Source organism: Mesoplodon bidens, assembly GCF_964165515.1.
Source record: "Mesoplodon bidens genome assembly, chromosome: 2".
NCBI lineage: Eukaryota > Metazoa > Chordata > Mammalia > Artiodactyla > Ziphiidae > Mesoplodon > Mesoplodon bidens.
Genome location: NC_138177.1, coordinates 9608216 through 9632247, shown reverse-complemented (window position 1 = coordinate 9632247; position 24032 = coordinate 9608216). Strand labels below are relative to the sequence as shown.

The window sequence follows — 24032 nt, the reverse complement described above, 5'->3', positions numbered from 1 at the left end:
AACCACTGTGCCACCAAGGAAGTCCCTATATTTTTGAAATTAGGCCTTTGTCAGTCGCATGATTTGCAAATATTTTCTCCCAGTTCAAAGGCTGTCTTTTCATGTTGTTTATGGTTTCCTTTGCTGTGCAAAAGCTTATAAGTTTGATGAGATCCCACTTGTTTATTTGTGCTTTCATTTCTTTTGCCTTGGGAGACTGACCTTAGAAAATATTGCTATGATTTATGTCTGAGAGCTGTTTTGTTCTCTTCTAGGAGTTTTATGGTGTCATGTCTTATATTTAAGTCTTTAAGCCTTTTTGAGTTTATTTTTGTGTAGGGTGTGAGGGTGTGTTCTAACTTCCTCGATTTACATGCAGCCGTACAGCTTTCCCAGCACCGCTTGCCAAAGAGACTGTCTTTTCTCCATTATATAGTCTTGCCTCCTTTACAGAAGACTGACTGGCCTAGATATGTGGGTTTCTTTCTGGGCTCTCTATCAACAGCACTCTTCTTCTGTCCCACACTTTCAGAGCTATTCCCTCCTCAGTACATGCCCCTCTGATGGCACTTTTCACCCTGAGGACTTGCCTAAGTATCTGTCTGCCCAACTATACTGTGACCCTCTTTGGACATTCATTCCTCTTTCTACTTGCAGTACTTAGGTCTGATACATTGTACGACTACAATTAAAGTTTGTTAAGTCAAGATATTTTGTTTCAATGGATCAAGATTTCTGTTCCTGTCACCGAGTCTTACCACATAGATATATTTCTACTTTTAAAATACAATCTCATACTCCTCATTGTCCTTTCCCCCCTAATTCCTAACGTCCACACTAAAATGTCAGCAATATTATGAAGGCCCAACATCAGTTTAATCAATATCAAGACCGAAAACGTCATTCAGCAAAGAACTCCCTACAAGGATTCAGGCAGTTGGAGCGAGTGGAAACTAAATGTAAAATCAACTCAGCAAAGATTAAAATTTACCCCCATTGAAGTTGATAGCCATAATCTGAAATGTTTTATTAAACCAATCTTCTGGACATTTTAAATTGTAACACTGGAATTTTTAATGCAGGGAAACTCTTCTTATGACACTATAATGGTAGATATATACCATTATACATCTGTCAAAACCCAAAGAATGTACAACACCAAAAGTGAACTGCAATGTAAACGAAGGACTTTGGGTAATAATGACATGTCAATGTAGGTCCATCATTGATTGTGTAACAAATATACCACACTGATGCGAGATGTTGATGGTAGGGGAGGCTGTGGAGGTGGAGGGAGTATGTGGGAACTCTGCACTTTCAGCTCCATTTTGCTGTAGAGCTCTAAAAATAAAGTACTAATTTTTTAAAAAAGAACATGAAGGCCATATGAAGTATTCCTTTCCTTAGCACTGCAATCTGGTTACTTAAACACAGTTTCACAGGGCTTCCCTGGTGGCGCAGTGGTTAAGAATCCACCTGCCAATGCAGGGGACACGGGTTCAAGCCCTGGTCCGGGAAGATCCCACATGCCGTGGAGCAACTAAGCCCTGTGCGCCACAACTACTGAGCCTGCACTCTAGAGCCCATGCGCCACAACTACTGAGCCCACGTGCCACAACTACTGAAGCCCACACACCCAGAGCCTGTGCTCCTCAACAAAAGAAGCCACCGCAATGAGAAGCCCGTGCACCGCAACGCAGAGTAGCTCCCACTCGCTGCAACTAGAGAAAGACCGCACGCAGCAACGAAGACGCAACACAGCCAAAAATAAATAAAAATAAAATAAGTTTATTAAAACACCCCCACAATTCCACAGAAGAAATGTACAAACAAGATTATATTTTTAAGAGTCACTATTTATTCTATTGGCTTTTGTCAAGTCCTCTACAATTCCAACCAAAGCCATTGCTTCAGTAAAGATACTATTTGATCACTTGTCTTTTCTTAATGATTTTCACAAAAAGGAACCAGACAGTGACACTCCGTGTGATTGATAGGAAACTTCAGTGCCCTACCATGGACTCATCAGCCTTACTGCTACAGCTTCTCCAGATTTGCCCAGCTTTGGTACATACAGGCTTTGCAGGTGCTTCCAAGCAGCCTTTGAAACAGCAGCTACATTATTGTGCCACTGTGAATTTCAGATGGACCCCCTCTACCAGGAGCTTAATTCTCCATTTGGGCTTTGAAGCACACAATCGTAATTGCTTGCAAATGCTTGAGCTTGAAAGTCTATATTGAGGTAGCAAAAGGTTGGAGGTTTAAGGAATTATTAATATGTAAGAGGCAAATATTTATTTCATTCTCAGACCACAGCTTCTAACGTGGTGTCAAAAGAACATTGTTTTTGCCAACTATTTTCCCTACTTACTGAGAGTTCAGTTCTCAGAAATGTTAAGACACTGCTGCACATTCCACCCTCCTTTTAGAGACTGACAAACGTGCACTAACATATTCAAGGTTCTCAGAAGATCGGCATTGATCAATTATTCAACTTTAACCCAACATTTCCCAAACTTATGTGGCCCCAGAACCTTTGCTGCTGCTGGTGTCACAGTCCTTATCATACTTATTAACATCCAAAGGAACTACTGTTGCTGAAACATGCTTTGGAAATTATCAGTATATCTGGATAGTAATAAGAAGAGTGGCCTTTACAAATAAACTTTAAATCATTTTTCTCTAACGTAACTTACCCACAATTATCCAGAGGAATGAGAGGTTATTAAATAAATAAACATGAGCAATGCTGAAGATTTTAACTGAAAAGTAACTATGGACTGAACCACAAGAAACACATAAACAAATGCCTTTATTCTCTGAACCCCATCATTTTTGTCTGGGTAACTTCCAAAGTGGCCAACTTATCTCACTAGTTCTCTTCCTAAATGTATCACATTATCTTTCGAATATCAACTGATGCTTACTACATACAGCATAATATTTGTGCATGCCTGTGTAATAAGCACATTTTGAAATATAAATGTGATTCCTTCAAATACTTTTTATCCTGAAGATAGAACTAAGACAGGAAAATTCCCTTCCGTTAGGTTTACCTAATACCTTCAGAAGCTTCTCTGAGTAAAATCTGTTTTGTCTTTTCAGGGGTAAAAACCAATGGAGGTTTAAATTAAACTGGACACTCTATAAATAAACCACATTCTATATACAAACTCCGTACGAGCTTATATTGCACTAGCCCCTCTACCCTGATCAGTGATTAGTCATCTATTTCCTTGGGTTTTTATTTTAATTCTTAATTTTAATTAAAGCTAGACTATATCTCTCCAGAGATACTACCGAAATTTGGAAGATCATCACCTAAGAAGTACACTACTGGCCTGGCCAAATATATTCTTATTTTTACCATGAGTAGTTTTTCTCCTGATACTGTGTAATTCTTTTGTATCAGCATATTTACACATTATGTCATATTTTTGTGTTAACTATACTTTTATGTGTTTATAGTTTTGTTTTTAATTTTACTTTATTCCTTTCCTAAGTGGTAATATACAAAAAAACCCAGTTTGATACATTAGTTATATTTCTAATAAATATTAAAATTCATGCACCCCTTAAAATCATCTTGTATATCACCAGTAGAGTGTTTAGCACACACCCTGGAAAAGAGAAACATGAAAATTTCTTGCCATGGAAATAAGGGATGAGGTTTGGAGTAGGGAAAAGTTAAGATAACTTCTCATGACTCTCCTTCCTCCCAGATGTGTGCACTGCACGAATTAAAAAAAAAAAAAGTATTTGTTTACTTTACTTTGCTTTTGGAAAGAAAAATAAAACCCTTTTTAAAATACTGTAATCAAATGAATTTTAGAGTCAAGGACAATCCAAAGTCCCGAGGGGACCCATCTCTAGTCTGTGTGATACAATAAATCCACCAAATGAAACATTTCATTGAAACATGCAGTTTTTATGAAGAAACAAGCACCCCCTAGAACCAAAGACTGATCCTGCTGAGGCTTTAGACATGTGGTATATGTGTGTGCACCTCTGTAGGTCTAATTTTCTTTCTTTCTATATAATCAAGTGACCTAGTCTCATTGGGTTAAGTTTCAACCACAAAACACTGTGTGCTTCTTTTTTTTTTTTTCAAGATACACGTCACAACACACCAAGAAAGGGGGAACTTCCAGTGTCTGTGGTAACATCATCGCTTGATAAACAGACTCGTTTGAACGGCAAGGGCCTGTGAGCCGTCACTATATAAAGCAGCAGAGACGTGGACTAGCAGATACTTGCCTTCTGAGGACCATGCGAGCAGCAGCCATCTATCTCCACGCCAAGGTCAGACAAAATGCCAGGCGTGTTCCTCTCTGCTAATCCAAAGGAACTGAAAGGAACTGATCATTCGCTTTTAGACGACAAAACGCAAAAAAGGAGGCCAAAGACTTTGTAAGTTCACTAACTGTGCAAATTTTGACTTGGATGATCCTTAATGGCAGAATAATTGAAAATGAATGAAGGGAAGAAAATACGAGCCTTTAGTTTACCTAGACCAGGGCAATGACCTGCTGTGAGTTACAAGTATATTCAGTTGTATGTAAAAATGAATCATGACAGGGCATTAAATGAGGTGGGAATTCTTCCAGACTTTGGCTTATAAAAATTGGCTCACTTTTAATATAGCAATATGTTGTATCAGCTATTTTTATTATGGCCTTATTCCTTGGAGAAGTTCGCTTCATGCTCTTTTCTTTTTACAAATAAAATGTATTCTTCTGAAGAAATATGAATATTTACTTTTGTGTCTTTTGTAGTGGAATGGATGTGAAAGCGTACCTGAGATCTATGATCCCACACCTGGAATCTGGAATGAAACCTTCCAAGTCCAAGGACCTGTATGTACACTAATACACGGAACTATCGCTATATAAGCGGCCTGTGCATTAGCTCTGTATTCTAGCAAGGCAGTAATACTACACATAATGGACTTCGTTTCTTTTAAGTAACAAGCCTAATAAGATTAAGCTGCATTAGTACCAATGTAAATTAAATACAAATGTGCATGCATATATTTGCTACTTATTATACTGTTGCAGTACATTTGGATTTTTTCACATTTTATTGGCAGATATTTTCATAACGATAGTAATTCTAAGCAAATTTTTGGTTTCTTCTAGATAAATTTTAATAAAATGTATTAGAAGTAGAGTCTTAGTTTGTGAAGTTATCAAAATGCAGCAGCCATTCTGATTTCATTTGCGCTTACACACAAAACAATACTCATTTATGTAAATGTCGTCCCCTGTAGACTCTCTGCTGATGAAGTGAAGCAGTGGTCTGAATCTCTGGAAAAACTTCTTGCCAACCAGAGTAAGTACAGATTAACTATTGAATGTTTCTGGGTTTATCTCAGTATGCTAACAGATTGAATGGCTTCATTAAAATATAGTATTCTGGATGGGAGGGTGTGCGAAAAGTTGTACTCTAGCTGTTCTCTAGCACTGATAGTTTCAGCATATTATGCCTCATCGTGGCATAATGTTGACTCGGCACTCAGTTCTGCTACTGTCCTTTAGAAACATTTGCCAAGGCAACTAGCTGTTTCCTGGATCATTATAGGAGCAAAATTTTAAATTATGCTGGGATTCTGAAGTTTAAAGCTTTAAAAAGTAAACCAAACATCTCAACATGTGAACTGCTATTCTGAAAGCGACCTAAAGGATGTATTTTTGTACCATTGGATGTAAGGGGTAGGATTCACTCAGTCAATTAATAACTTTTTCCATTCATACATGCATTGTCACTCATTCAGCCCCGGCATTTATGTGCAGGCATTTTAGAAGCACCAAGGACTCAAGAGTAAAGACACAGTGCCTTGCTGCCTTGAAGGCAGCTGAGACACACAGCATAAAACTGCATTATATATAACATGACACATTATAACACAGATATGATCAAAAGGCTTTTTAAACACAGAGTCTCACGGGGAGTTTCTGATGAGAGAAGGGAAATGGGATCAGCTTGTCTTAGCCCTCATCATGGGCACTGGGATCCTGCTGGGTTAGGACCTCGCTCAGGCGCATAGATGGGCAGCTTGTCCCTAGCCGGGGTGAGCCGATCCCCTTCTCCCCCACCCAACACCCTACAGAGCCTCACGTGGGGATCGAGTAGTTCACCCTGGTTCATCTGCTTGTTATCTGACTTAGGTTATGATTCAGCCAAACACTGCTATAGAAATGGCCCATTGAAAAGCCTGAATAACACGAGTAAATCCAAGCAGTATAGCATACATAGGTAATATACAGGCCTCACATCTTTTGACTTATATGAGTTGGATAGAGAAATTATATTTGTTAATGATTAACATGATGTTCATGCCTTCTGTCAATATTTGATTCCCTAAAATACTCTGCACTCTGGCTGAGCTGGTAGTGTAAGAAAAGAGATTGTTCTGTAACCTGCAGAGCAGAACTGTAATGTAACAGCAGATGGAAGTGAAGCAGTCTCTCAGCCACCACTAAGCAGCTGTGTACCTGGGACAAGCGTGTCTGAACCCAGACAGATTATAAACGAAGGGGTCCCTAAGGCCTTCCCATCTCTACAAACGGTGACGCAGCCATTTCAGCAGCATCTACCTCTTCCCTTTGTACACAGAAATTAGGCCACAGTACTTTTCTTGTAAATTTCTTCCAGTTATTCATTTATTGGCTCAATTAATTTATCTCACCCCTCACCCTTTCTTTTTAGCTGGTCAAGACGTCTTTGGGGACTTCCTAAAGTCTGAGTTCAGTGAGGAGAATATTGAATTCTGGCTGGCTTGTGAAGACTATAAAAAAACAGAGTCTGATCTTTTGCATTGCAAAGCGGAGAAAATCTATAAAGCATTTGTGCAGTCAGATGCTGCCAAGCAAGTGAGTATTCAGTTCATTACCATCGGTTTATATGTAAAGAAACTTAGATATAGAATAAGATTCAACATGCTAGCAAGATGAAACCCTTTTTGAGTATCATGATTTTCACTGCTATATATTTAAGTATATTCATATAGCTCAGTACAATGATAATCTAATTTTCTACATTTGTGAAAAGATTGGATGAAAGATTGATTTTGTAAAACAAGCTAATGTGATGGGGTGGGGTAAGGAGTATTGGTGATACTGACCAGAACTGCATGTCAGGGGGTCCTTAATGAGCTAGCTCGTTTTGGATTAGAATAAAGTAGAGATTAGTGCAATACATGGATTACAGCAGCAGAAATATTTCCAGTTAGTAGTAATGCCCACTTCCAGTTAAATATTCCTGGTTCAAGCAGCAAACATCTGCACAAAGTGTCCTCTCCACCTGTAAATCTTAAATGTGCACATCGCTTTTTTTGATGCACGTATCACCTTATACAGATATTTAAAAAATAATGTCTGCCCCGTTTGCACCTCCCAAAGATATTATGAGCTAACTTGGAGCAAAGATATTTCTGCTTTTTTGTGCTATTTCTTTTTAACTCTTCCACACCTAGGATAAGGTATGTTTAGAATAGGCATTCAAGAGATACTTGAGCTGATTTAAATGAGGTTTTAAAGCCACTGTCTTGAGGTGCTTCAAAAACAACAGTGACATCATAAAATACGCAATAAGTTGGAAGTGCATATGAACTGATGAGGATTTCTTTTTAGATCAATATTGACTTTCACACTCGAGAATCTACAGCCAAGAAGATTAAAGCACCAACACCCACGTGTTTTGATGAAGCCCAAAAAACCATATATACTCTTATGGAAAAGGACTCCTATCCCAGGTTCCTCAAATCAAATATATACTTAAATCTTCTGAATGACCTTCAGGCTAATAGTCTAAAGTGACTAGTGCCGGCTGGAGGGAATTAAAGATGGTATCAAGTACAGAAGGAATGTACCAGGATGGCTCCCTGGGGGAAAACCTTGGCCTTTTTGGATGACTCACAGATCCAGGGGAAGAACCCATGACTCAGGACAGATTAACATGGAAGTTATCCAGGCTCAGGGCTGAAGAAGCGTGAGATGAAAATTTAGCGATGGTAGAAGGAAGGAGATACTGTGGTACTGTCATAAAATACAGTGGACCTACGTATTAGAACATCCCTCAGAACTGAGAAGGCCGGGTAATGCTTGCTACGCAGAAACTGTGAATAAGGGTTTTGAAACTGGTGAAAACATGCTATAAGCTTCAAGGTCAACTGACATTTATGCTGCATATTGTTATACAGAGATTGTATTGAGCTGCTAAAATCTCTTTTACTTGGATGACTATTTGAGAAGTATGTGTTTCAAAATCACCATTTCTGTTATTGACACAAAGTTTTTCAGTGTTGGTTTGTTTGTTTGAGTGTTTTGGGATTGAAAGAGATGAAGAGGAGAACAATGTATTTAACTTAAGCTATTGCCTTAAAGTTGGGAAGTCAGAATATATTTGTAAATTAAATTATCACAGTGTCAATAATAAATGTGAGTTTTGTCTTAAAAACAGAAGCAATTTCTGTTTACATTTCCTTGTCATCTTTAAAAACTGGCATTTATTTTTCAGATTTAACAAAAATTTAAGCAAGGGTCTTCTACTTTCTATCACCTCTTCAACATCTAAAACTATCATCCCGTTAATCTTATATCTTATGTATTATGTGTATGTATTGGGCAGAATTCATCAGTTTTCTCTCTGCTACCACAATGTATAACGATCAAACAAATATAATACGCTTTCACATAGTCAAGCTTCAAACTGATGAGAAATTGAAGAAGTCTTTTAAAGAGGGATAGAAATTTTATTTCAATAAGTTATCTAATTAACAACTAATAATTTATTGTGATTTAAAGTTTAAAAAGCCAGATGTATTTTCTCATTTAATGGTCACAGAAATCCTATGAAAGCTGAGACTAGTAAGATTAAATCACTACTTCCCAAATTTAGCTATCAAAACTACCTAGAATGTTAAAAAACAAAACACCCATTTTGGGGCCCTATCCCAGACTGACTGAATCAGAATCCCCAAGGGATAGAGTATGAGAATCTATATTTTAGGAGTAAATTCCAGGCGATTCTGAAGATGCCCTGGTTATCCAGGGTTGGGAATCCTGGGGTTAAGAGACAGTCCCACTGCCAGGGATTTTACACATAAATTTTCTCACCACACAATCTGTGTTCCCTCTACTGTGCAACACTGCCCCCCAATGACCAGAAGACATTTCCTAAATCCTCAAGTCTTCAACAGTCCTAGGCGTTACCTAAGCAGGAACATAAGACTGCTCTGGAGGACCATCTACAGAAGGATAATCCAGACGATGCATATTCCGGCATAGCCTATAGAGTCGTATCTTCCCAGGCTCCCGTGCCCCATATATTATTGAATAATCAGCCATCACAGTGTAATACTCTGGATATTCTCAGTACAGGCTTGCCTATCATCAGGCACACAGCAGTGACACGGGGCAATATGTAGATAGGTTTAAAAAGTACTGTTCTTGAATTTCCATGGGACAAAGTCCACATTGTCTCTACCATAAGCTTAATTCTATGATTTAGCAGGTCAAAATATTACAAGAGGCTTAGAAGGGAATCCAGTTTAATCACCATCATCATTATCATCATTCTCTCCCTTACTCGTGCCATCACCAAATTCCCTCAGTCCTCCTTCTACAGTTAATGTGTGCAGTGGGTATGTCACTTGCTCTTTTCCTGCCCCCCCCTGCGCTAGCGTAGTGTCTCATTGATTGCTCATTCATGCAACTTGTTTTCTTTCTTTCCAGCCTCTTCTCTTCAATCCATCTTCAATCCATCCTCTAAATAGCCGCAAACATCGCCTTCTGAGACACAGATCTGGCCCTGCCATTTCCCATGACATACAACATAAAGTTCAAATTTCCCTTTCTGGAATTCAAAACACTCCCAGGGAGACCTTCAGGGTATAATTCGTCTTACTCCCCTCTAGGTATCCTTCCTACCTTGACATCACTCTGGATCAATTGCCTTTTCTTGAAGGAGTCCTGCTCTTCACTACCCTTTGGTTAATCTACTCTCTCTCTAAAATGCCTTTTCCTACCTCCTTCCAGTTTTCAAAGTCCAACCAATTCTTCAAGGCCCAGGTAGCATTACTCTTCCATAAAGGCTTTCTAACACCTTACACGGCTATGTAGTTATTTTCAATAAAAACCGGAGGGGAACCAAGTCCATATAAACACAAGACACTCTGCTCCTATTTCTCGCACCACTGTCACATTAAGTAGTCCAGGCGCTTCAAACTCGGAGGTAGTAGAACTGCAACTGTCCAACACACCTACCGGTCATAAAATGAATGCTTCTGGTCTTTGTCTTGATAAGATGCCATGTGAAAAAGCTACCCAGGGGCTTCCCTGGTGGCGCAGTGATTAAGAACCCACCTGCCGACACAGGGGACACAGGCTCAAGCCCTGATCCGGGAGGATCCCACATGCCGGGGAGCAATTAAGCCCGTGCACCACAACTACTGAGCCTGTGCTCTAGAGCCTGCGAGCCACAAGTACTGAGCCCATGGGCCACAACTAATGAAGCCCACGTGCCTAGAGCCCATGCTCCCCAACAAGAGAAGCTACCACAATGAGAAGCCCGTGCACCGCAACGAAGAGTAGCCCCCACTCTTCACAACTAGAGAAAGCCTACGCGCAGCAACGAAGACCCAACGTAGCCAATAAATAAATAAATAAATAAAATCTATTAAAAAAAAAAAGGCATCCAGTTTTTGGACAGATGGTCAAAACAAACATCTAAGACACCTCTTCATTTTCAAAATGAAAAAAAACAATTGTCACCATGGCTGCACAGATTCAAGAAATTGCAAAAAACTTGAAAAGATAAATCTCTTTTCATTGGCATTGTTTACTATGGTGTGGATGTTTTATTAGGTCATTTACAGAAATGTGATTAGCTCTACTGTTTAGGGAAATCTGGTCCAACTGCTCCATCTAAGATTCTCAGCTCATATGCTATGTTCTATTGTGATACTAAAGCAGTGGCAATCAACAGTATGTATAATTTAAAACTAATTCATTTCAAAAATAAGAATAAATTTACTTTGCTCAGATGTATTTTATACTATTTCTAATATGATATGTATATTGTAGAAAAGTAGGAATCCGTGAAGGTAGTAATTAGACCCCCTGATGTCTAATAAAAAGTACATATTTACACATTTACCTCATGTGGGATAAACTAAATTTCAAGTTTCTTTCATTCTGTGTGCAGACACAGGCTGTATTATATTAGGAGGAATCTTTGATGATTTATTACTGAGAAAAGAAATTCTGAAATACGTGAAGGGAAAATACAGTAAATGGTGATTTAAACTACCATAGATATAAATAATTGCTATTATACACAGAATTGTAGAATTTCCTCAAGACCGCATAAAACCCTATCTATAGAACAAAAAAAATACTCATCAACTTCAGAAATACCACCATCTGTTTTGTTGAGACCAGTATCTTAAAAGTGTTACTGAACCAAACTTGGATCCACGCGCCCAATGCACAACAAAGCCAATCTAATGACACCAGGTTGTGGTGAAGGAAAGTACAGCGTTTACTGCAAGGCACCCAGCGTGGGGCCAAACAAGAACAGGAAGCTGAGGCTCAAAAGACCCAAACTGCCCAGTGGCTTTCAGGGAAGGGTTTTTAAAGTCAGTGTTAGGAGTGAGGATTGTAGGGTGTCTGATCAGCTCATGGACGTTCTTCTGATTGGTTGATTGTGAGGTAATTGGGAGTTAACATCATCAACCTTCTGGTTCCAACGGGTCTTGGGTCTACATGCTTGTGGTCAGCAGGCACCTAACTTCTTCTACCTGGTGGGGGTGTCAGTATCTGCAAAACGACTGAAGGATATGGCTCAGGGTATTATCTATAGCCCTTGAGGAGGAACTAAAGGTCCTTGACTCTTTAGTTTACAGCTAAACTGCTATTATTTTATCTTGCTTGACTGTTTTCCTTTGTTTCTGTATTTTCTCACTTCTCTGATTAAATCTGCTCTTTGGAACTAAGGGAAGGCCTAGGAGGCTAAAGCTTTTCTACAAACAAGAGGCTGAGGACACTGGGGAGAAGCAGGGGTCTGCCTTGGGAAGGCCCTGCAAGGTCCTGCTCAGTTTGAAAAGCTAAAAATGTATCATTCTAACGGCAAAATTTTGTGTCTTACTCTGTGCCTAACCTAAATGAAACTTTTCTACAAGTAAGTCCATGGCAAAATATAGAACCTTCTATGGATGTTTCTATATAAATATTTGACTGGGTATTTACCTCCTGGTGGCTCCTTTCGCTTGAATTTGAAAACAGACCAAAGGGAAATGAAAGGGAAGGAGGGAGGGAGGGAGGGAGGGAGGAAGGCAGAGAGAGAGAGAGAGAGAGAGAGAGAGAGAGAGAGAAGGGAAACAAATTGGCTGAGTGTCTTAAATGTCTGTATTACCTTATGTCTCATTTGAAAACCTGAGTGCCCCGAAATGTCACACTTATATTTTATCTTCTCAAATTGAAATTTTAAGCCAAAAGGGATTGTGCTATAGTTTAGAATTGTCTACATTACTTTGAAACTCCCATAATTGATGGAAGATTAGGCTAGGAATTCGAATCCAAACCCAAAAGAACCAAATTTATTAAATCCATGGGGACCTTGCCTCGACTTGGAATGTTGCCATTTGGGGAAGATCTGTGACAGTAGGTTTGATGATTGAAAGAGAAGTCAAGCTCCTGGGATTGGGGAGCTGATTGGTTTACGTAAGAAGAAACGGTGCACTGTAAGCACGTTTTAGATTTAGAAAACTGCGATGGCCATGTCAATCACACTTCAGAATTAAATGTTCTCAGCGTCCTTCCTGTCTCTCCTGTCCAACTCCAAGCAGAGTCAGAGGCCTAGGATCCATGTGGCTGAGTATGTACAAAAATTCCAAAGAGTTTAGGGACATTCCAAATAGATGCTCTCATGTCACTCAAGAGAAACACCAACTTCCCACTTCTCAAGTGAAAAATGCAAGCCCTCTAAAAAGTTCTTTAACTGCAAGTTTTCTTAGCAAAAAAATAGTTACTTAAATAATAATGCATTATAATAGACCCTAGATTTGTTCATCCAGGAAGAATATTTGCTTTTGTTCTATATTTAATGTGCATTTTTACTTATTATAATATTAGCTGGCTGATTTCTCCATCTTTTCCACAGGAAAGGGATAATTGGGGTCGATCTTGAAGAATAAATAAACCTCAACCAGGGAAGAAAGAAGGTGAGAACATTTCAGGAAACAGTCTGTGAAAAAGTCAGGAAATCAAGAAAAAAATACTCTGTGTTCAGCAATGGTGATTTATTTAGTGTGGCTGGAACACATGGGGGAAGCAAGAGGGTAGGAGGGAAAGCTCAGAAGGCAGTTTAGGGCAGATTCTGAGAAGAGACACAATCCATTCCAAAGAGTGTGAGTTTCATCTTTCATATGACAGGTCACCACTGAAGTTTCAAGCAAATGAGCAAAAGACATAACTGCTTGTGCTGATACACAAGTTACTTGTTGAGTCTACACCAGAACTCTCTGAGATAAGCACTCTTAACCTCATTTTATTGATCAACAAACGTAGAACCAAAAAGGTGAAAAAAGTTATCTAAGGACACAGAACCAGGAAGTAGCAGACCCAGGGTTTGAGTCCAGGTACGTATGTTTCCAACGACTTTGCATTATCTCATGCTTCTTCCTGAAAGTGACATGATTACTTTGTGTTGTAGAAAGCTATTTCTGGATTTTGTGTGGAAGACAGTTACAAAGGAAGACATAACTGAGGAAGCAAAGCCAAACATGAAACCAGTTTTGCAGCCCAGCAGGAGAGTATCAGGGCAGAAATCAAGGCAATGGGAAAGAGAGGGCAAATAGATAACACTTGGTGAGCGACTTGCCATGAGGAGTAACTGAGGGAGGGGAACACAGGGTACCTCTGGGGTGTCCAGCCCGGGGCCTCAAAATCACAGCAAAGCCCTTTCCGGCTCAATTTTAAACATATCACCTCTGAGGTCCTTCAGCTGCAAATGTGCATTGAACAACTTGGAAACAGAAGAGGAGAGCCCTGGAGGAAGATTAAGGCATACGCTTCTAAAAGGCTCCACATGCAAAATAAATTATGTGGCGCTTTCAACAGTTTATTCACAATGAACCTACATATGAAGCATTCCACATGTTTTTCCTCAAAGCTCACTTTCTTCTTGGACAAAACTAGAGGCTTGCAAGCTCTCATCCAGGCTGAGAACCAAAACCAAGGACCAAGACACTCAACAGATCTGCAGGAAGAAACTGCTCTAAATTTGAGAGCACCTTTTAAAGACAGAAGACATGTCTTCTTCTGGGAATGAGCAGCACCGGACAGCGGGAAGGAGTGTGATGAGAGCGACTCTCGGGAAGGAAACCTGTGTCCTTAGATGGCAGGCCTGGCCCTTAGCTTGACAGTGGGTCATGTGACTGGTGGAATGTTCTAGTGCTCACTTCTTCTTAACAGAGACAAGACAGAGGACGGGAAACCCGAAGGTAGCCACTCTCTTGGCACACTTTTTCCTTCAGTCATTGTTACCTTAAATCCTCAAAACAGGTGAAGTCTACCCTTTATTTCTGGATAGAGAGGGGGGAAAAAAAAAAGACAGGAATATAGTGGGTTTCAGGTGTTGTCCTTCCTTTCCCCCCCCAAAACTGTCTGTTGCTATGCTAGTGAAACCTAGAAGGTGAAAGTTCAGTGGGCTTGTTTTAAATCAGTAAAATTGACATGCTCACCCCTGGTCTTAGCTTTCGCACTCTGCCTTGAAACCCTCAGCTTGAATTAGCTATAAAAACAGATTGTATCCCTAGTCTTGTGCTTTCTTCCTTAAACCTGTCAGTTAATTCAGTGTTTACAAATGACCCACTGTGAACAAGTAAAGGGTAGAACATGTTTCCACAGGAAGAACTGAATAAGATACTTCCTAGAATGTTTATTGGGCATGATTTTGACTAGAATTATCATAATTCATACCATCTATGGGGGTAATTAGGAAATGCCAAAGTTGAGGGGAAGAAAGCACACAATATTCCTTGCTCAGAGGTTTCTTAATTCATCTTCAGAATGCTAGGCTCCACTTTATACTTCTAGAATCGAGTCTAGACGCTTGCTTCCTTGATAGACTCCCCAGTTAGTGACACCTGCTATGTGCCGAAAGCTATGCGCGGTGCCAGGGAAACAGAGATGACTAAGATACAGCCTCCAACTAGTGAGAGGCCCACGGTGCTCTTGGGAAGAAAAGCGCGGAAAGAACTGCAGGCAAACAGACTAAGAATTTGGAGAGAGGTGAGGAGGAGAGTCGGGTAAGGCTGTCTGAGAGGAGACCTCCCCGCTGGCTCTCTCCAGGTCCCTGGTGAAGCGCCAAATGGGACTGGCGCCCCCCTCCTCCCCTAATGGGAAAGGTTGTGCGGTGCCCATTTGCCAAAAGGTCTCCAGGTGCCCCCAGCTCCGTATGCAACTTCCATGGGCATCGACTCACATCAAGTACGTCTCCTTTAGCAAGTTCTCTCTTTCTATGGTCATGAACTCGGTTGGATGCTACGTGTCCCCTTCCAGGTGCCTATGAAAGAGCGAGCAGTGGAAGCAGCCTAGACCTTCTCTCCGCGGGATGCTGGGAGGCTAAGGGACCACGGACCTCCTGCCCTTCTGCTCCTGTGGAATTCCTGGGGTCTGTCCCAGCCTCCCCTCAGCAGACAGGAAAAGGTGCCAAGTGAACTCAAAGGAGGGACTAGTGATTCTGTCCTGGAGGAAGGGTATGGCTTCAGAGACGGGACAGATGCACAACAAAGTGTGGATTAAACTCAAAGTAACCAAGTTACTTTGTGAACCATCATTGGATTAATGGCAACCTCTGAAACTCACAAACAAACGTAAACTCTGGCACTACTGGGCTACGAAAGGGCTGGAATAAGTCCGTCCTACTACTTACTAGTATTACGTTGCTCACATCGATATCTTTTTGCTTTAGCCATTATTATTGTCCCAAAATAATTATTTCTTTTTCTCTTTCCTTATAGGAGGGTGTGATAGAGACAGCTTAGATGCTCACCAATCTCAGGCCCTCCCTGGACAAACCGTATTTCCCAGACCCTCTTAAGGTGAACGGCAAATACAGAACCTTCTATTGGGTTGGCCAAAAAGTGCGTTCAGGTTTTTCCATAAAAGCTGCTTTTTCCAACAAAACATCCCGAACTTTTTGGCTAACCCAATGTGAACGTTCCTACATAGTCAGTATTTGGGTATATACTCAGTAGCTCTTTTACTTGGATTTGGTCTTTTTTCTTGAATTGCAATTTGATATTTTACCTTGCATTATTAGGGCCAAAAAACTGAGCTCTGTGTGGAGAGCAAAGGGATGGGCACCAGTTCCAGGACTGCCTAGAAGACCCCCAGGTTGCCTCCCGTTTCCCAGGTGCACTGCCAGAAGCAAAGGTTGTAAAGCCATGTGGAGGAACTGTCAAACTCCAAACAGTCATGCAACCCGCACTGGCACGTGTGTGAGTGACAGCTAAACGCCTCTGAAGGTCTAGCAATGATTTGTTACAGTGATTAGAGAGTTTTATTCTGATACATACAAAGACACTGATAAATGTTTAAGTTTCCTTCAAAAAGAAACAATTCCGGGCTTCCCTGGTGGCGCGGTGGTTAAGAATGGGCCTGCCGATGCAGGAGACACAGGTTCGTGCCCTGGTCCCGGAAGATCCCACATGCCGTGGAGCAACTAAGCCCGTGCGCCACAGCTGCTGAGCCTGAGATCTAGAGCCTGCGAGCCACAACGACTGAGCTCACGTGCCGCAACTACTGAAGCCCATGCGCCTAGAGCCCGTGCTCCGCCAACAAGAGGAGCCACCGCAATGAGAAGCCGGCGCACCGCAACGAACAGTAGCCCCCGCTCGCCGCAACTAGAGAAAGCCCGCACACAGCAGCGAAGACCCAACGCAGGCAACAAATAAATAAATAAATAAATTTATTAAGAGAAAAAAGAAAGAAACAATTCCTTTTTCATTTAGAGAGTTATATGGAGCCATCCTGGAAAAACCAGGGCAACATCTACATCAGAGTGCAGCGTTATTCAGCTCCCATGCGAGGCAAAGGTTATCTCTCTGACCTTGTGATGTTCTTCAAGATAGAGCTGCCTGGAAAAGAGGATGTAAGCTATGGATGAGAACAATATGTGAAAAGCTTATTTCAGATGCAACTGAGAATAGAAAATGCCAAAAACAACACAAAAAAGGGAGGCGAGGACTAAGAAGCAGGAAAAGAATAAGTGATGGAAAATTTTGCAACTGATAAAAACATTAAGTGAAAACGAGTTGGCCAGGCTGCGTGTATTTTCAACTCATTTGCTCTGACTCCATTTAGGGCTACGTACGACAGATAGTGATATAAATCCTCTGGGGTTTAAACTGGCCCAATCACCAAGTAAAAGTCAGGATTCCAAACAAGTGTAGTATGCGGCTCTGGAAAGCAGACCTGTGGTTAAGCTGGGATTCAGACAGGAAGTTGTGAATTCAGTGCATACCGGGAAAACTAGAGGGGTGAACTCACCGGGGCCAATTTCCCTGAAAGACCAAAGAACCACGTAGGAAACAATTCATCCTACAAGAAGAGAGTTTCAGGATGCACAAAGCTGGCCTAAAAACGGTGGGTCAGAGCTGGAGGAAACGAGTACTTTAACTGCACCAGGTGCCTGATGCACAGATTGCCCTTTGACGCGGGTCCGAAATCCGGGGGAGAGGAGAGGGCAATAAAAGAGTGACGACACTAAAAGGACCAACTCTCTGGAAACCTTTGAGAACATACGCGGGAACAGGGGATTGACAGCTGAAGGGATGCTAGAGCACGTTCCTCACTGGAGTTAGGAGCGGAGCGCTGACAGGACAGAGCACACCGACTGAAGACCAGCCCCCCGACCCGGAACGCCTGGGAAGGAAAACTGGAAAAGGGGGCGGTGCTTCAGCAGATGCCGCCGCCCTATCAGCAGACATTTACAGCAGCCTAATATCTTAGGATGTGGTGGTCTTGAAGGGGAATAGCATCCTTCCTCCCCACCCAGGTTCTGGGTATTTGAGAAATAGAAACATAAGAGCAAGGTGGAGGCGAAGGGATTAGTGATACAGTCAGGCCAGAGAACAGAGCATTGGGAGAAAGTCCAACGGGCCTGCTAACTTCACCCCGGAACTCAACCAACAGGTAGTGTCGGACGGTGGCACAATCTCTACACAATGGATGGCCAGTGCGGGGAACAAATGCCCAGGTGTCTTGTCTCAATTAGAACAAATGTGAAGAGTCAGCCCAGCTCAGAGCTCCTGGCGACGGGGCCTAATCGAGATGGAATGTCTTTCCATGATGAGCTGGGTTCTGTCAGACCACCAGGCCATAAGATCAGGTGGGCCCAGCAGCAACCCACTGAGAGATGGAAATGGTAAAGCCAGAATCGAACGTGAGCAGGGCTTAGGGCTTACCTGTGTCCTGTGGGAGCTCAGGGATCCCTCATGACTAATGATGGAGGAAGAAGATCACTGTCTGTGTTGGGATAGTCTGCAGGCACAAGCCGAAAATGGACCGATTCTGCTAAGGGGCGGACTTAAAAGAGTGCAGCAAGCAGAAACTCTCCCCATGCACAGAACTGGGGACAATGCACCTGCTCATCCACTTCGTATGAAAGGAAAGTGACCTAAGGTTAGAATAGATATTGACTCATGGGCAGTGGAGAATGGTGTGGCTGGTGAATTGGGGCCTGGAAGGAGAAAGATTGGATAACTGGGAATAAGAAGGTCTCAGGAAGATGCATGTGGGTGGACCTATCAGAGTATTCAACAGTATGAGGTCTCTGTATGACATGGCAACATCCAACAGAGATCATCCACCACACAAAAGACATGAACAACCAAGCAGACAGAGCAACTGTGCCGGTTGACCTCAGCCAGCCTCTGTCACTCAGCCAGCCCATCAGTGTTCATGAACAGAATAGCCATGGTAACAGAGATGGATATGCACTGGCCCAACAGAATGGACTTCCACCCATGAAAGCCGATCTAGTTACTGCCCTTGCCAAAGTCCAACCATCAAGAAAAAGAAACCGATGCTGAACAAATGAAATCTCAAAGAGAACAACCAACCATGGCAAGCTGACTAACTGGACTCCTTCCACCCTGAAAGAGGCAGTGACTCATCTGGACTTGAATCAACATATATCTGGGGTATAGATTTGCCTTTCCTGCCAGAAGGGCCTTAGCCAGCTCCACTGTAAGACGGCTTGCAGTTTTTGATCCGTCAGTAGGGGATCCCATATGATATCACATCAGACAAAAGGGGCCTACTTCACAGCAAAGGTGGTGCAGCAGCGGCCACATGGCCCTGGGATCCTTGGCTTACATCACATGCTGTAAGACCCAGATGCTGCCAGCCTGATGGAGCAATGGAATGGTCTTATGATGGCACAGCGGAGGCACCACCTCGAGATGATAACCTTCAAGGAAGGTGCATCATCCCCTAGGATAAAGAATATACCCTTAATCAGTGACCATTACATGGTGCTGTTCCCCCAGTATGTGGAATACATGGGTCTGGGAACCAAAGGGTCAGAATAGGAGTGCCCACATTTGCTATCAGTGTAGCAGCCAGACCTGGGAGGGGTATGGTGCCATGGGAATCAGACCCCTGGACAACAAGGGTCTGGGTCACCTTACCACGTAAGCCACCAAGACCAGCAGAAGTGCTGACCCAGGGTGAGAGGAATCTAGAAGGGGTAATAGAAGAGAAAGGACCAAGTGTGGTCTCTAGACAAAACACAGTGATGGTGGAGTACTTCATCCCATTGTTTTGCCTCTGATAAGTTCTCCCCAGGAAAAGACCTTCCAGAACCTGGAGCAGCTGTTTCTGGATGCCGGTGAACACTACGTGAAGCAATTGTATGTAGGTGGTACAAGGGGCGGATGGTTAGTGGATACTGTGGGGGCACAGTCCGCCTCAGACCCGAGGCGCTCTCCCCCAGCAGCCGGGAGTCTGGTCTGCTGACCGCTCACTGATGCTTCCTCTCCAGGAACTGCCCTCATCCTATGGAAGCTGCCTCACCAGGTTCCCATCCCCTCTTTGGAAGCAGCCTGCGGTCAATGATGGGTCAGTGCAGGATCCAAATACCTGCCCCCCTTGCTTCAACTGGGTCACACAGGAAGGGCTACTCCATCTCCGAAACTCCTGCAAGGATCATCTGAGTCCTCTGTTACCACTACATCATATATTTGTTTAAGATTTATAATCCGTCTCCTTCAAAAAAGGAACTGTATCAGGTTATAAAATTAGCAAGTTATGTAACAGAATAAATTAAAATGAAATAAGTCAAAACTATTTAAAGGGAATATCTGTTCATTGTTTACAACAAGTTTTTATTAAGGCTACTCTGCAAATAAGGTACTGGGGTAGGTGCTGTGACCAACCAGGTGCTTGTTGTGCCATCAGTATGTTTACAGTTTGATCTAGAGGTGGCATCTGCATAAATAAGTACAGGTAGGAAAACAGGAACCTCTCGGTATTCACAGCTCTAACATACATCATTTCTTTGACTCTAGAACACCACGATGAGATAGAGCTGTTACTATTCTACTTTATAGATAGTAAACCAAAGGTTAGCAAGGGAAAGTGATTTACCCAAGCAGTGACAGAATCCAATTGTTCTTTCACCACGTTATGATAAATGTTTATGTGGATGATGGTATTATCCAAAAAGATAACATGTTTTCTCAGTAATCATCAGAAAGCCTCAAAAAGACATCCACTTTACATCATTTAACCATTTTGAGAATTTGCTTCATCTTGCTTAATATCCTGCATTATTTTTTTAATATTTTTAAAATGAACTCAATGGCTCTGGTTGACACTGGATACTATCTGCTTAGTGAATCTCTCCAGCTTCATTAAGATTAGAATGAGGACTTGGCTATCTGCTGACTCACACCCTAGGTATTTCCACTATTATGAAATCACTACTTCACAGAAGGATGTTTGCTTAATAGTAATTGAAATCGTAAAAATAAAGAATGCAGAATTCTATTTTCAAAAGATTAGATTCTAAGGATCCTGTGGTGGCAGGTGAATCATCAAATAGGAAAGGCTGACTTGACTCCCTAAGAGGACGGGATAGAGTAGAAAAAGAAGGGAAGAACAGAACAGCAGGAGGCTTGCTTACTCTGGAGCTGGGCCACCGAGAAGTCTAACAGAGGCCGGACAGACAGCAGCTGACCAGAGGGTCCCTGTTGACAGGGAGGTGACGCCCCTTCCCTTGAATAACTGAGGGCACTCGCCTGGAAAACAGGCTAAGGATCAGGGCCGGGAGAGACAGTGCAAAGAGGCAAAAAATAGAGGCTGTTGAAACAACTGCTGAACAGGACAGAGAACTGGGCAGGATGGTGAGAAACACTGGAGAGGGGACATGCAATGAATTCAGTGAAGTGCGCTCTCCCATGGAGGTGCCATCCTAAGATGTAAAGCGGCAGACACAGCACTTGGAGCGGCGTTTTAACCTGCAGGTCAAAGCTTTGTGGTGAAGTTTGTCGGATTCTAAAAGTGCCTGATCTCAAAGCTGATGGGAAGCTTCTGGTTACGATCTAGCAGCCAGGGAAGAGGTTAGGAACTGAGCAAGGGAATCAAGGGAGGGAGGAAGACGGAGACCAAAAACGGAAGAAAATAGGAAAATCCAGTAACCTGCCCTCCCCTCCCCCGCATCATGAATGGACAAAAGATGGACCAAGATGGACCAAACAGCACGTACAGACGATCATTTTCCTTCTTCTCTACTTTCTTCTATTTCTCTGAGTGCTTAGGTCCCCAGACTTATAAACCACTTTGAAGTGGGTGTATGTTTAAAATAACTTGATTTTCTTGTTATTTCCATTTATTAATTAACTCAATATATTTGTATTTATCACCAAAAAAATCTTATTTTAGCTAAAATAATCAGAAAACCTCAAAATGGATTCTTGACATTTTCTTTTGAAAATGACCTAATGCAGTCTTTCCCCAAGAATTTATTAAATGCATATCATAAGCAGGGCAATTTACTAAGCATGTTAAAAGAAAATCATAGAACAAACGTTTCTGGAATCGAAAGTATCTTTAGTTAAGTTAAATTCTACCCGCATTAACAGAGGAAAAAGATAAAATCTCAGGGCTTTAACATTATAGAAGTTTACTTCTCAACCATGTAAAGTCCATTTTTTGTCTGTTTAGGGGAGGGCCTAGAAGCAGTAATGATAATTTTAGTCCAGATTCTATTGACCATAGCTAATCACATGGCCTCCAACGTCCTCAGGGGGTTTAGGAAATTCAGTCCCTAGTAGAACAGCCACTCCCTAGCAATAAATGTATACTATTAAAAGTGAAACATGAATATATAGCAGACAGACAGCTGTTTCTGCCTCGAAATGTTTACCGTATGGAGAGGCAAGTGACCCATAAACAGATAATTTCAATATAGGATCCCTCCTATGGGCAAAGTCTCCAAGAGACCTTTCCGTGTAAGAAAAAAAAAATGTACTTAACTTATTGCAAATAGCGTCACTATTTGCAATATTTTTCTTATAAAAGCCATTCGTATTTGCAACATACCCCAAATGGCCCATCTACTAGTCACCTAAGTACCTGAACATTCCATTCCAGTCCAAGAAGATAACTAAATATCTCATCGATGAACCCAGTAATTTCTTACCCATGTGCATCTATTCCTTTGGTAAACTTTATTAATGTGCCAGATTCCATGTACTGTAGGGGGACTTGGGGATAGCCTTCGCCTTTTTTTTTTTTTTTTTTGCGGTATGCGGGCCTCCCACTGGTGTGGCCTCTCCCGTTGCGGAGCACAGGCTCCGGACACGCAGGCTCAGCGGCCACGACCCACAGGCCCAGCCGCTCCGCGGCATGTGGGATCCTCCCGGACCGGGGCACGAACCCGTGTCCCCTGCATCGGCAGGCGGACTCTCAGCCACTGCGCCACCAGGGAAGCCCTAGCCTTCGCCTTTTATAGAGTAACTTCACTCTTCCTTTTGCCACCCAAATTTCACCACACCTTCAAAATCCAGCTCATTTCATTCTTTCCGTCAAGTCCTCTTGGAACAAACAAAATTGCTGCTAATGTGTCGTCTTCTGAATTTCTGTACTACTTTCTATCTCCATCCTTCCCTAGGCAACAGGGACTTAGTGTCCCTTCTATGGTTAGCTTAAACTGGTGTTTTTTCTAAGTTTCTGTCTCCTATGGAAGTTCCCAGAGAGAAGGGGCCATGTGTTAAATTATGTTTTTTAATCTTTTAAGCATGTAGCATAGAGTTTTCAATACGAACTGCTTATAAATATATTTTACTTTGAAAATTTTCGTGAGGAATTCTAGTTGTTTAATTGGTATGCCCACCCTTGCAGGGGAAAAAGAAGGAAACATGTATAAAAGTGCTTTGCAAACTCTAGGTGTTTTTCCTAAGGCCAGGATAAAATGATGCTCGTGGCGGAGAACCATCTGTTCTCTCCTCCTCCATTGTGGGCAGTGCGGCTGAGCTCCATTCTCTGGAGTGGGGAGCGGGAGTGGGTGGGACGTGAGCCACCGATGCCCCGGCCACAAGGCAACAGTGTGCATTCCCCACACGCTTCATTCCGCTCCCTGCCGCTGGAACCCGCACCTGCCCGCACCCAGCTTTCAGTCTGCAGATGGTTCCAGTGTCCCAGCGGAGCCCAGAGTGCCCTCCAGCTGGGTCCCTGTATGACTCTAGGGGTAGGGGAGGCCCACCTGCCCTAATTCTTGAGGGGGACATTTCACCACTGCCTTTGGAGTCTCTCTGTTTATGACTGTTACCCTAGCTAACACACCAATATGTGTATTATCATTGTACCTAAATTTCAGGTGAACAAGGATATTCAATTCCTTGGTCCTCAGGTTGAGCCTGGGGTGGCCAAAGTCCCAGAGCTGGCCTGTCACCCTCAACAATGGATGTCTTCAAGCACTTATCACAGTGACATGGACACATTTTATCATTTTCTAAAAGGTGTGCCATGATGTGAAAAGAT

General features: G+C 42.2%; 1 protein-coding gene across 1 annotated transcript; it reads left to right on the top strand.

Annotated features, from left to right (window-relative positions):
• Window positions 1–4094: 4094 nt before the first annotated feature.
• On the top strand, window positions 4095–8434 carry RGS1 (regulator of G protein signaling 1). The gene is made up of 5 exons (XM_081256223.1): window positions 4095–4389; window positions 4755–4835; window positions 5249–5310; window positions 6688–6851; window positions 7611–8434. Exons 1-5 carry the CDS (start codon window positions 4292–4294, stop codon window positions 7794–7796), a joined length of 591 nt encoding a protein of 196 aa, XP_081112349.1. The 5' UTR covers window positions 4095–4291; the 3' UTR covers window positions 7797–8434.
• The last annotated feature ends 15598 nt before the right edge of the window (window positions 8435–24032 follow it).